General features: G+C 44.5%; 1 protein-coding gene across 1 annotated transcript; it reads left to right on the forward strand.

Moving 5' to 3' along the window:
- Positions 1–928: 928 nt before the first annotated feature.
- LOC141264240 (nuclease EXOG, mitochondrial-like) lies at positions 929–13,369 on the forward strand. Its single transcript, XM_073676533.1, is given in 8 exon segments — positions 929–968; positions 971–1,057; positions 3,813–3,962; positions 7,021–7,160; positions 7,606–7,682; positions 10,643–10,757; positions 12,666–12,826; positions 12,828–13,369. Coding segments are annotated over 8 exon segments (1,047 nt in total). The 3' UTR covers positions 13,105–13,369.
- Positions 13,370–15,036: the final 1,667 nt, after the last annotated feature.

Genomic DNA, 15,036 nt, shown 5'->3' on the forward strand with positions numbered 1-15,036 from the left:
GTCCAGAAATGCACATTATTATTAGTGGTAATCTGCAGCGGGAACAGGGAGATGAATTTGTATCCTCCCTGCAGCCGCAGCTTCCAGACATTGAGGTTGTGCAGGAGCATTACAGTCACCGCTCACTATATTGTGAGCGCAGCTGTAATAACTCCCCGGCACTTACACGGACAGCCTGGTCTGAACACATGCTCAGGCCGGGGAGTGATTACATGCTCGTCTATAGACAATATACAATACTCTAGATTCCATCTATTGGAAACTTGTTTTGAAAAGTGCAGTAAAGTAAAAATTACTTTAAAAAAAATACAATCATTTTATTTTTTTCCACTTAACAAAAAGCAACGTGAATGAGCAAAAGAGGAACCTAAATCCCATCAATATTTGGTGTGACCGCGCTTTGTCTTCAAAACCGCATCAAAGCCTCACTTCTAGGTTCTTGCTCACTGTTGTTGAAGGATCCTGGCAGGGAGGTTGTTCAAAAATCTTGGAAGATCTTCTGTGGATCTGTGCACATCCTTCTGGCTCTTCATGTAATCCCAGACAGACTTGGTGATGTTGACATCAGGTCTCTGCTGAAACCTATACCTATCTCCTTCCCTCTGTAAACCAATGTTCACACTTTGCAGTATAATATTTATAGGCTGATGGTGCAATGAAAAGCAAAGAGAGAATTAGCTATAATCCAAATCACACGTATAATGTTACACCTAATGTCCGATCACCATCACAGCAGCAGTCGATTCCCGAGCCAGTAGGTGGCGTCCGTCTACATGTAATTTATTCACTTGCAGGGAACAATTTTGGCCGCTAGATGTCACTAACAGCACGCCTTGGGTTCTAAATCGAGTGTTGTGCTGTTCGCGGCCAGCAGGTGGCGCTTCAGATGCTTTGATCTAGACTCTTTTCCTGTTAATGCTGCTTGAGGATGTCCGCACGTATTTCCTATAGAATTATAAACCGCCGCTTTTGGGGGGTTTCGTGTTGGGGGCTACACTGAGCACATCGTCCTGCTTAGCCGCGCTTTATCTATACGACCGAAAAAGAGCCGAGCCAGGTGAGAAACCCGCCCCCCAGCGGAGAGTGTGCGCCGTTACTCCTGTAGCTGGAGGCCTGTCATAGACACGTGAGCTGCAGCCTGCATCCGGGTCCCTGCTCTGCGCGCTCCTCATGGCATCCTGAGACCCCATCAGGAACCGAAGGGTTAACACGTTCCATCCGAAACTGCAGCAACAATGTATCAGGGCGGAGTCACGTGGCCTCGTGTCCGCGCTCACGCGTGTCCGTGACTGTTCAGGGCAGGATACACGCTGTGTTTGTTTTACCCCCTATTTCCCAGTGATATCAATAAGTAGGGTAAGAGCTGTGCCCCCCAAATGCTCCCTGTTACCCTCTGCCTTCCTGGAGGGTTTCCAGCTTCCTTACACTGACCCCCTTCTGTCAGGACCTTCTTGTCTCATCTGCTTTTAGGAACAAATAAGTGGAATTAATGTAAGGCTGTGTGCCCACTATGCGTTTTTTAAGCTTTTCCACAGTGGCAATTCCACTGCAGAAACGCTTAAAAAACGCTTGGTAGAAGGCCTGCCATGTTCCCCAATGATAATCCGCATGTGCTGTGCACATGCTGCGGAAATTTCCACTGCGGATTATCATTGCGGAAAAAAACGCTGCACTACCAATTATTTTGCGGAATCACGGCGTTTTCGCTGCCATTGACTTGCATTGGATGCATGGAATCCGCATCACTGCATCTGCAGATATATCATGCGGCTCAATGTGCGGATGGTACCCCAGTTTTGGGGAAGCGGAGACTCTCCTCTGGACCCGGGTACCATGGTACCTGTAAAAAAAAAAAGAATAAAATAAAAAATATACATTATACTCACCTTCTGATGGCCGCCAGTGTCTATAGCGATGCTTCCTGGCTTGCCGGCAGCTCGCGATGGTCTAAAAAGGACCTGTCATGACGTAATTTAGTCAAGCGCAACCTGCAGAACTTCGAATTTCTCCTGTTCTAAAGTCTGACGCGTAACAGAACCCAGACGGACCCCATAATAATCTCTGGGGACCCTCTGCTTCATTATATCAGATAAGAAACAGATCAAGTTTATTTTTACATTAAAGGGATCTTTTCATCTAATTTATTCTGCACAAACCCCGGGCAGCATGGATCACAGCCTGGTTAGGAATAGTTTTATCTGGGCCCGGGCAGCATGGATCACAGCCTGGTTAGGAATAGTTTTATCTGGGCCCGGGCGGCATGGATCACAGCCTGGTTAGGTATAGTTTTATCTGGGCCCGGGCAGCATGGATCACAGCCTGGTTAGGTATAGTTTTATCTGGGCCCGGGCGGCATGGATCACAGCCTGGTTAGGAATAGTTTTATCTGGGCCCGGGCGGCATGGATCACAGCCTGGTTAGGAATAGTTTTATCTGGGACCGGGCAGCATGGATCACAGCCTGGTTAGGTATAGTTTTATCTGGGCCAGGCAGCATGGATCACAGCCTGGTTAGGTATAGTTTTATCTGGGACCGGGCAGCATGGATCACAGCCTGGTTAGGTATAGTTTTATCTGGGCCCGGGCGGCATGGATCACAGCCTGGTTAGGTATAGTTTTATCTGGGACCGGGCGGCATGGATCACAGCCTGGTTAGGTATAGTTTTATCTGGGCCCGGGCGGCATGGATCACAGCCTGGTTAGGTATAGTTTTATCTGGGCCCGGGCAGCATGGATCACAGCCTGGTTAGGTATAGTTTTATCTGGGCCCGGGCAGCATGGATCACAGCCTGGTTAGGTTTAGTTTTATCTGGGCCCGGGCGGCATGGATCACAGCCTGGTTAGGTATTGTTTTATCTGGGCCCGGGCGGCATGGATCACAGCCTGGTTAGGCATAGTTTTATCTGGGCCCGGGCGGCATGGATCACAGCCTGGTTAGGTATAGTTTTATCTGGGCCCGGGCAGCATGGATCACAGCCTGGTTAGGTATAGTTTTATCTGGGCCCGGGCGGCATGGATCACAGCCTGGTTAGGTATAGTTTTATCTGGGCCCGGGCAGCATGGATCACAGCCTGGTTAGGTATAGTTTTATCTGGGCCCGGGCAGCATGGATCACAGCCTGGTTAGGTATAGTTTTATCTGGGCCCGGGCGGCATGGATCACAGCCTGGTTAGGTATAGTTTTATCTGGGCCCGGGCGGCATGGATCACAGCCTGGTTAGGTATAGTTTTATCTGGGCCCGGGCAGCATGGATCACAGCCTGGTTAGGTATTGTTTTATCTGGGCCCGGGCGGCATGGATCACAGCCTGGTTAGGTATAGTTTTATCTGGGCCCGGGCAGCATGGATCACAGCCTGGTTAGGTATAGTTTTATCTGGGCCCGGGCAGCATGGATCACAGCCTTGTTAGGTATAGTTTTATCTGTGGCCGGGCGGCATGGATAAGATCTATGGGCCGGACATAGATTTCACTGAGAATCTGCCTCCAGAGCTTATTGTAAATGAAAGGGGGAGTTAGCTGTATGAGACATGTTAATCAGGAGAGCAGACTGTCAGTCATTACATGTCTCATACTGGTAACGCCCTCTTGCATTTACAATAAGCTCTAGAGGCAGATTCTCAGGGAGATCTATGTCCGGCCTATAGATCTTAACAGATTATTTACACATCAAGACAAATGTAGATGTCTCTGGAATCAAATGTCAGGGTATAATTTTATTCAACTTTCTTTGACCTACATGCCCATATAGACGGCTTAGGAGGGTTGATCCTACCGAAAATGATATAATGTTAATATTAACCTTTTTTTTTCCAGAACCAGTACAGAAGCCTCCATTGGAGGAGTTTGGATTCCCGCTGAGTGGAGAGGAGATCAGACAATATATCAGTCATGCTTTATCTTATGATCAAGCAAAGAAGACCCCACGTTGGGTCATTGAGCATCTTACAAAAGAGAAAATAGTTGGTGAGTAAAAGGGGTATTCCATTATCTAAAGTTATGGCACATCACTAAGTTATGCAAATGACTCTATGAATGTTGGGGGATGAGAATAGCAGCGGTCATTCAGGACAGCATTCTCTTCATGGTCTTCCGTGCATTGTGGGTGAATAGGAGAAGTTATAGCAGTGTCTCATCATCCTTATAGGTGAAAATTGTAAAGTATTTGTAAAAACAAGCAGCTTTGCAAGTTACTTACTGAATATCTTTTTCTGTTCTCAAGAACTGAGGGATATTTAATTCTATTGTTTACTGATCATTGTCAAGGGAATCAGCCGGTCTATTAGGTGGCTGGTCTCCTAGGTAAGGAGCACAATGGGCAGCACTGCAGCCTTGCAGTGCTGGGGTCCTGGGTTCAAATCCCACCAAAGACAACATCTGCAAGGAGTTTGTATGTTCTCTCCGTGTTTCTGTGGGTTTCCTCCGGGTCTCTGGTTTCCTCCCACACTCCAAAGACATACTGATAGGGAATCTAGATTGTGAGCCCCAATAAGGACAGTGCCCATAATGTCTGTAAAGCGCTGTGGAATATGATGGCACTTTATAAGTAAAAGCATAATAATAAGTAATTATTGTTTACAAGCTCGTGGCTATACAGGATGGAAACGCTGGCCAGATTGCTATTCCAAAGCTGCAGAGCCAGAGCTGCCTCATATAGCAGCATATGGGTATGAAAGAAAGCGCGGCACTTCTGGGTATATGGTGCTCAAGTAGCGCCTCAATCCGTAGGTAGTATACAAGAAACACTTGGCACTCGTTGGCTTCATTCAAATAAATGAATTTTAATTGCTTACAGAATATCCAGAATAAATGAGACTTTTCGGTCAATCAGACCTTCATCAGTCCTCTGCAATGTGCTGTAACTGCATGCTGCAGCGCTATAGGGATATCTGCAGTGTCCACCGCTCAGATATGTGGCGCCACACATCTGAGCGGTGGACACCGCAGATATCCCTTTAGCACATTACATTACCATTACATTACCATTAAGTAACTATTTTTAGCGGCACTTTTACACATCTGTTTTTGATGCTTTTAGGTTTTTTTATAGCAATACATCACTTAGGCCAGACAACACGTTGTAGTGAATTTTTATTTTTTATTCCCATGCAATAAAAAAAAACAGTTTACATTGTCTTTGAAATTCAAACATATTCTATTTATTTCTGATTTGACTCTTACTGACTTCAATGTCGGGGAAAGTGTAGCATTAGACATTTGTCTAGAACTGTTACATTACTGAGCGCCTCTCACCAGTCGGAGGCTGCCCTTTTTATCTAAGTTAACAGTCGGAGCCTCAGACTAGTGATTTTTTTTAAAACAACCTATTAGCAAAAAATGCAAAAAAAAAGTGTCGCTAGAACCAACCTAAAGGACCCGAGTTTCTAGCAAAAGTCAGGTACAAACTTGCATGTTGTTGGATCCTGGCCTTCAGAGCGGGATCCCACAACCCTCCTTAATCCCCCTCACAAAGTGCGAGACCTCGTGTGGTGACCTGAAATCTCACGTTGGAACCAAACCAGTGTTGCCCTATCCGGTATGTAGCCGACACCAGTCAGTAACATCATTAGAGCAGTTACCTAGCTGCTTAGTAAATGATGTATCAGGTCTGGTTTGGATCGAGGCCTGAGATCTCGTACTTTAGGCCACAGCCCCAGTATCAGTATTTGGTCAGTATTCGGTCAGTATTTTTTCTCAGGAGTAGAAGCCAAAACCAGGAGTGGGTGATAAATGCAGAATTGGTGACTTGTTTCTATTATACCTTTTCTCTGATTGGTCCTCACCTGGTTTTGACTCTCACTCCTGAGAAAAAATACTGACCCAATACTGACCAAATACTGATAGCGGGGCCGTGGCCTTACTGTGAGGGACGCCGCAGAGGGTTGTCAGATCCCACAACCCAGAAATTTGTACCTGATTTTTTGCTAGAAAGTCCGGTCATTTAGCCTGTCATTAGGGACACTTCTGGACGTCTTTCTTTATAAGTTATAACTAGTAAAACCAACGGTCTGTGGCTGCTCGCTCTTTCCTTCCATCATAAGTGCAGCCACAGACAGTTTATAGGTCGTCTTCAAACAAAGCTGCAGCATGTCCTCAGGCCACGTTCACACATGGCGGATTTGCGGTTTAGTCTCCAGCAGTTTACACTACAAGGAAATGGAGACTTCAAAATCCCATTAACACTTTGCGGAAAAAATCTGCACCAAAATGAAAGCACTGTGCAAACTTCAAATTTGCAGCGTGCTCGTTCTTGTGCAGATTTCCATTGTGGATTTCACCTGATTCAATGCTTAGTAATGGAGTAGGGGGAAATCAGCAGTCAAATTCACAAGCAACAAATGGGGGTTCTGTCTGTGGATCCATTATGGATTTCTTGTGGATTTCTGACCAAATCCGCAGTGAAAATGGTCAACAAGGTGTGAACCAGGGCCTATATATTCTTTTATTTATTGTCCTAGTCCCCATGTATGGATTCCCCAAACTATTCAGGAACCTCCTCAATCTTCAAAAAGTCCATCTGCAGTATCTGTCACTCCATCTTCTGACACTTCATGCCGGGAAAGGGTAGGGGGAGCAGAAGTGAAGGAAGAACCAGCCGCTCTACAAACTTGTGAGGTATTGATCAGCAGAGAGATGGGAGAAGACCTAACATACAAATTAGGCACAAAATCTCTGGCTGTAGCAGATCTAAGGCCAGACCGGCCACGGGTCTGATGGCCCAAACTCAATAGTCTACTAGATATGAGGCATGTGAGTTTGGGTCAGGAGACCCGCTGCCGGTCCTGGCATGGTGGTCCGTACTCGGACTGTGAATGTTGGACGTGTAAAACCGGCCTAATGGTCATATACAGCTGCCAAGGGATATATTTTTTTGCAACCATCAATGTTTTTCTTAAAGTCCTCTCATGGGACTGTAAACAGCAGGGAGGCTCAGTATAAATATAGATGCCCCCTAATTCAGGGTGTGTTGTGCTTTATTTAGTATGTCTGGGTTTTAGGACATGTTTTTTTATTTGTTCCTCAGGTATTGCTGACCGGAAACACTGCCGATTTACACCGGATCCAAACATTCCGCAATTATTTAGCGCCAGCAATGAAGACTATTTACGTAGTGGGTGGTCCCGGGGTCACATGGCGCCAGCGGGGGACAGTAAATATTCTACAGTAAGAATCTGGGTTTTCTGCTTGTCTGAAGAAGAAAATCTCTAAAAATTATTTTTTTCTTTAATCTTTGTATTTGCATAAAAATATGGAATATATAGAGTGCATTACTTTGACTTGTAAGAAAGCTTTAGGGCATGTGCACAGGTATTTGGTGCAGACATTTCTGCACCATTTCTGCATCTTTTGGCAGAAAACACAGCGTGTAATAAGTGCGTTTTTGTTGCATTTTTTATGCTTTTTTTACATGCGTATTTGGTGCAGATTTTTCCCCACTCGTTAGTATGAGTCAAATCTGCAAGTCACAAATAAGCAACGTGTGCATGAGACTTCAGGATCCTCATTCACTTAGTGACAAATCTTTGCAGAAAAAAGCAACAAATCTGCAACATGTGCACAGGCCCTTGGTGCTTCGACTGTTTACAGTAATCCCTTTTTACGTCTACAGGAGGCCATGGCTGAAACATTTTACCTGTCAAACATTGTGCCCCAGAACTATGAAAACAACGCCGGCTTCTGGAATCGGTAAGACCCATGGCCAACAGGGATTTACTTTACAATCTGAAATGCAGATACAGTCCTGCCTCAGGTTACAAAGATAAAAGGGGTTATTCACTACAAAAATGACCTGCTTACCACCAGGACTAGTCATTTCAGTGATTTTTGGCATTGTCTTACAGCCTTCACAGTTGCATCAAAAATGGTTTCATCTGACTGAAGGCTGCAGCTGATCAGAGTCTGTTGATGGTCTGCAGCGCTGATGTGACATAACAATGTCATCTGACCGCCAATAGACCCAGGGTTTTTCCAGCGATAAAAAATTACTGGAATAACATCCATCCGAGAAGTGTGTGTAAATATATATAATATACAATTATTATTTTTTTGGAATCTGGGGCACTTTAGCATTTAATAAGGGGCTGTCCAGTAATGGACAACCCTTTTAATATATAGTGGTCTTTCCTAGGCCATTATAACTTGATCCCCACTGAGCCTACAATTTCACAGACACAGAAGCTATGACGAGACATGGCTGCCTGTAGGACCTTCCTACAGTACGATGAACCATGGCACTACGTGGTCTTTACTTGTCCCAGGATCAGCTGCTCCTTTGGGCACCAAGTTTTATTTTCCTGGTGCCCTTTGTACTCTACGGGATCCTGAAGAAGCTCCTGTCCCCTTCATAGAAAGTGATTTGCGACTTCATGTGAATTTTGGACTGTATGTAACACCTTGTATTGGTTTTGTGCTTGTTTTTATGGCATATTCAGACGGCTGATATTTTTCATTCTAAAGAGTCAGATACTATTTAGCCTAAAACCTAACTGTGCATGCGCCGACACGCCTCTTTCCAGCTCCTGCTTACCGGAACCATTTTGCCCATATTATTTTATTCCGCTGACGCCGGAAATCGCAGAAGCGGAGCTTAATTCTTGCAGCCGGGAACAAAACAATATGGGCGATACGGTTCCGGTAAGAAGGAGCCGGAAAGACGTGTGTCGGCGCAGTTAGGTTAAGGCTATGTGCCCACGCTGCGGAAATGAAGCAGAAATTTTCTGCTTCATTTCTGCATGTCCTCTCCCGGATTAACAGATGCGGAATTCTGCACGCGTTTATCGTGCGTTTATCGCGCAATTTCCACATGCGGAATTGCCTTGCGTTTTTTATTGCACTGCAAAGGCAATTCCGCTTGCGGAAACGCAAAATTAATGAACATGCTGCGGATTTATCCCCGCAGCAAAAACGCTGCGGAAAAGTCCGCAGCATGGGCATAGAACTTGTGTAATCACAATGGGGACCATGGGGGGCGGATAACATAGCGTTTCACAAGCGTTTACGCTGCTGAAATTCCGCAGCATACCCGCTCGAAAATCGCTACATAGGCACATACCCTTAGGCTCTGCCCGCAGTAGGGCAGAGCAAAGTGCAGCTGCACAATCCGGCAATGTCCCTGCTCAGGTGCGAGATTTAATTCAGCTATGTGGATGGGGCAGGACACTTCACCCACATCAGTCCAAGCTAGAGGATGGCTTTTAGCAGGGGAGAGGATTGGACCGGACCGTCAGAATTTGCATACCTTGCTGGACGACTTCATAAGTTTTTTGAGGATATAAGGGGGAGTCAGGCCTTAATATATAACTTTCTGGAATGCAGCGCTGAGGGGGGTGGTGGGCCACCGCTGTGCTGTAGTTCCCCTCTGGCATCACTGTGTAGGGTACTACATTTTCAGAATCGGTGAGGGTCCCATAGGTCAGACCTCTCCACCAATCATAAAGTAACATACCATCACTTTATGAGATGGGAATACCCCATTGAATAAATGACATTATGCACCATGATTCTTACTCGGTCCTGGATGGCAATCTGTTTGTCTGGAGACCACTACACAACCAAGCAAATTTCCCATTCACAAGTCTAGGAGATCCGTATCTGGATCTTCAGACACAGATATGTAGAAATATCTGCAAAGAATGACTTAACCTCAAGGGAGGCTAAAGGCGGACATATTCTCCGGGGACAGTCATCGGCCAGGCTACTGCATGTGTAGTTTAATGAGATCAGTCTTAGGCTGTGTGCCCACTATGCATTTTTTTAAACGTTTCCGCAGCTGCTGCAGAAATGCTTAAAAAACGCTTGGTAGAAGGCCTGCCATGTTCCCCAATGATAATCCACATGCTGCGGAAATTTCTGATGCGGATTATCATTGTGGAAAAATCCGCAGCACTACCAATTTTTTGGCGAATATGCGCCGTTTTCGCTGCCATTGACTTGCATTGGACAGCATGTCATCCGCATCACTGGATCTGTACATGGGGATAACATGCGGTTCAATGTGCAGATGGTACCCGGGTTTGGAGAAGAGGAGACTCTTCTCCGGACCCGGGTACCATAGTACATGTAAAAAAAAAGAATAAAATAAAAAATAAATATTATACTTACCTTCTGATGGCCCCCTGTGTCCTTGTCTCGGCTTGCCAGCAGCTCGCAGTAGACTAAAAGGACCTGCGGTGACGTCATTTAGTCATGTGACGGGTCACGCAACTGCTGACGTCGGCAGGTCCTTTAATCTACCGTGAGCTGCCGGCAAGCCGAGACAAGGACACTGGGGGCCTTCAGAAGGTAAGTATAATATTTATTTTCTATTTTTTACCATTCTTTCGGTCACACTATATAAATCCATGCCGGTTGCATGGATTTATATAGTTTGACCAAGTTGTCAAGCACTTTCCAAGTGATGCTAAAATCGCTTGGAAAGCGCTTGTCAACCCGCATGCGGAAATGCATATGAAGAACGCTTCACATCCTCATGTCCCTGGCAGGAAAATCGCATGTACAATCCACATGTACAATCCGCATGTATAATGCACATGTACAATCCGCAGGGAGATGCAGAAATGCTCATGAAATATCCGGAGCATTTCTGCATCGTGTGCACATAGCCTTACAATGGCTCATTTCACTCATCGTATGAAATCTTTATCCAGGCTTGAAATGTATTGTCGGGACCTGACCCAGCGATTCGATGATGTCTGGATTGTGAGCGGCCCTCTGCCGTTGCCCGTGCAGAATGAGGATGGCAAGAAGAGTGTCACTTATCAGGTGAGCCGTTGTTTACCATCACATGTTCATGAAGTCACTTCAGAGATGACCGGTCGGCCGCTGTGTTCCAGAAAACAATGAGCATCCTTCAGTCTGGCTGAACTCTGCTTTCTGCTCCTGCCTGATTGTGTTGAGAAGCGTTCAGTCGTGAAATGAAGTTCCTCTTATCAGCAGCCCCCCATCCACTTAATTTCTTAGTTGAGGGCGAAAGACCCCGCACGTTCTCATTAGGAGTTACCTATGGGCTCAGTAAGCAGGGGGAGATTATAATTTGATAAATTATAAATTCAGAATTTAAATGAGGAGCTGTGAGCATAATATAGAATAAATGGCTTTATGGGGCCGCGAATGGCAGATGGAGAACTCACCGCAGCACCTCCATGTAATGACTGCTGTGCTGTGCCATCATCATTGGCATCATGGGGGATTCTGGGCAAATATTCTTTGCCATTTCTTCACCCATGTGTGATTTGTTCAATAGATGACCTTTATTCCAAGATATAAAGGAACTTTCTCCGTTTTCCACTTTGGACTATTCATTTTGGTAGAAGTGTCCCATTAATATAGGCTAATGGCTCCCCAGCAATCGGCTGTAATCTTTGGGGCTTAACTGTTATTTTATCCAAAACCAGGGTAAAAGCTTGATCTTGCTGCCCTCATCACTGCTTTTAGTGCACATACCAGTATAACATGTGGAGGAACTGTTCCAATCCGCATGCTCTGTAATTTGGCTTCCACTCTTTCAATGGTCAGCTTCTCTTCATTATTATTTTGTCAGCACTATAGAGGCTGGAACTTCCACTTTTCCCTCTTACTAGAGTACACCATTCTGATGCTCTCTAACTTGGTATCCTTTTTTTTTCCAGTGGGATGCTGCAGTTCATTATCATTGTCAGCACTATAGTGGCTGGAACTTCATTTACTAAAATACATCATTTTGATGCTCTGTAACTTTGCATCCACTTTTTTTTCCAGTAGACTGCTCAGTGTTGTTATCATTCTTTCAGCACTATGGAGGCTGGAACATCCTTTTCTTTTCTTACTAGAATACACAGTTCTGATGCTTCTTAACTTGGCATCCACTTTTTTTTAGTGGGCTGCTCCGCTTCATTTTCGTTCTTTCAGCACTATAGATGTTGGAACTTCCTTTTCTTTGCTTACTAGAATACACATTTCTGATGCTCTGTAACTTAGCATCCACTTTTTTTCAGTAGGCTGCTCAACATCATTATCATGCTGTCAGCACTATAGACACTGGAACTTCCTTTTCTTCCCTTTCTAGCCTACTTTGATCGCGCTACTGTCCAGTGGCTTGTCCATCTTTAAAATGAAAGTCTGCCTCTGTATGACCTAAATGGAGTTGGACAGGTAGGAGAGCGGGAGCCGAGAGATAAAGACCAGCCCCACTTCTTGTCATACATTCTGGAGTCTCTGTTGCTACAGTCCTGACATTAGGCGGTGGACAGACAGGTTAATCAGAATGAATACACATAGTGGATGGCACTTTAAAATATTTTTTTGGGGGTAAGACAATATAATTTGTAAATAAAGGGATTTGCTGATTTTCTATTCATCACATTAATGCAGTTTCCCCCCTATGGGTCCCAATTGCCAATGAACTAAGTGGTGTGAAAGTTTATTAAAGTATTGGGGGCAAGTTGGGTCCCCAGGAATAGAGATGTACACAGCAGCTGCTGTCACCTTTTGTAATTTGATGGCATTTTAATATTAGTTTTCTAAATTTTACAAGCCCTTAAAGTATAAACTTCAAATGTGAAGATGGATGGGGTGTGTGAGGGATGGCGTGGAAACCTCCATGTAGGTGCACAGAGCCCTACTGCAATTTGTGATGTTGCACCATGATCTTCTTGGTGTTATGAAGATGTTCTTGGCCATTTTTTATTTCAGGTTATTGGTAATGATGACGTAGCAGTGCCCACGCATCTGTACAAGGTGATCCTGGCCAGGAGGAAGCCCTCTGATGAGACTCTAGCTGAAGGAGCCTTTATTGTTCCCAACGTCCCCATCAGCTTTCAGCATCAGTTGCCAGAATTTCAGGTCCCCATTGAGACTCGAGAAATGGTCTGGTCTTGTTTTCTTCCCTCAAGTGGACAAATTGAAAGTCGTGAAGAACATTTGTGAGGTGGACACCTGTAAACTTATCGAACTGGAAGAGTTCAAACTATACATTGCAGGACGGAGCATGAAGAATGCAAGAAGCCTCCAGAAAGTGGAGAAGATTATGTTAGAATTGCGTGAGGCCAACATAAAGCCGGACGGGTATCTGTTAGAGCTTTATAAACAGAAGAAGAAGGAACTGGAGTCCAGTGAGACCGTTACTGTATGAGAAGGAAGGAAAGGGTAACGTGTCTTAGCTGCATGCTACAGGGACCCTAATCAAAAATAACCAAGTTCTATTTTTTTCTCAGGAATCGGTAAAAGTGACCTTTAAACAGGACAAATCCCTTTAAATTAGGACTTTTCTAAAGTGCTTAAAAAATAAATAAAGCATAAATAAAGAAATAAAGCATACAACGCATGTCACATTTGTCAGTTTGTAGTGGGTTTGTCCGTGAGCAGGACCAAAGAGTCTTTCATCACTCGCTCCCGGACTCATGAAGGTGGGAGAAATCTTGCTGCAGGTTGAATGTTCGCTTTGCGAGGCCACGACTATGGATACCAGGACATTATTACCAACTCATCAGGGATTATGAGCTGTATTTCAACCCATTGTCAATTTACAAAAAAAACATCTATATTTAAAAGGAATCTGTCAGCAGGTTTTTGCTATGAAATCTGAGGACAGCATGATGTAGGCGTTAAAACAGTGAATTCAGTGATGTGTCACTCATCAGGCTGTGTGCTGTCTACTTATAAAGAAGGTTTTATCACCTAGACTTTATAACTGCTCGTACAACAGCAGCAGGTGACGCCAAGTCCGACTCCGCCCCCTCAATGTCTATAGACAATGTACATATCTGTGGTGTGGGCGGGGTTAGCTTTCTCAACTCTGCTTCATGCTGCACCTAAGAACTCTGATTGTGTCAGAACTGCTGCACCCAGTAATCTAAGTGATACATCACTGGAATCAGGGTCTCTCTTCCTACATTATGCTGCTCTCAGATGAGGCAGCAAAAACCTGGAGACAGATTCCCTTTAACCGCTTCCCGACCGCCCACTGTACATAAACGTCGGTGCTGCCTGGGCTCTGTGCAGCGCCGACGTTTATGAACGGTCGGTGGTCCCGCAGCCCTCAGGACCCCCAGGGTCCTGTAAGTGCTGCGGTTGCGGTTCAGAGCGACAGCTCTGACAGGGGACATCATCGGGACCTGATTGGATCAGGTCCCAATGATGTTAACCCTTTCCTATCTTCTATATGCCGCGATCTATAGTGATCGCGGCATATAGAAGATAGTGAGAGAAGAGGTGGTAGTCCACTTACCTCTCCGACGGCCCCCTGATGCCTTCCAGGACCTGCCGTTGTTATGGCAGCTGGAGGTCACATGACCGCCTGCAGATCTGCCATATATGGTGTCCTGCTAGGCTCAGCCTGCAGCTGAAGTCTAGCAGGAGACAGACAGTGTGAAACTGTCAGCAAACTTCTCATGCAATGTAATACATGTCTATTACATTGCATGAGAACAGTGATTACAAAAATAAAAATGAATGTCCCATACAGGGACCAAGTAAAAATGTAAAAAAAAAGTCTAAAAAATGTTTTCAAACTGTTAAAAAAAAATCACAAAATAAATAAAAATAAATAAATAAAATATTAAACCAATAAATCCGTATATTTATGCAAAAACAAAAAGAGTACACATATTTGGTATCGCCGCGTCCGAAACAACCCGATCTATAAAACTATCACACTAATTAACACCTTCTGTGCACACCGTAATAAAAATAAATAAAAAACGGAGCAAAAAACTATGCTTTTTCATCATATCGCCAAACAAAAAGTGGAAAAAAATGCGATCAAAAAGCAAAATGGAAATAAAAATGGTACCGCTGAAAACGTCATCTTGTTCCGCAAAAAAAAGCTGCCATACCGCTTCATCAGCCAAAAAATAAAAAAGTTATAGCTCTCAGAATAAAGCGATGCAAAACAAATATTTTTTCTATAAAATTGTTTTGTGTTAAAGCGCCGAAACATAAAAAAATATACAGTAAGTGTAGTATCGTTGTAAACGTACTGACCCGAAGAATAATGCTGCCTTATCACTTTTACCACATGCAGAACGGCATAAAAAACCCTCAAAAAACAATTCCTGAATTGTTG

Source organism: Phyllobates terribilis, unplaced genomic scaffold, assembly GCF_046119375.1.
Source record: "Phyllobates terribilis strain yellow unplaced genomic scaffold, ASM4611937v1 Scaffold_4__5_contigs__length_816908805, whole genome shotgun sequence".
NCBI classification, from domain to species: domain Eukaryota; kingdom Metazoa; phylum Chordata; class Amphibia; order Anura; family Dendrobatidae; genus Phyllobates; species Phyllobates terribilis.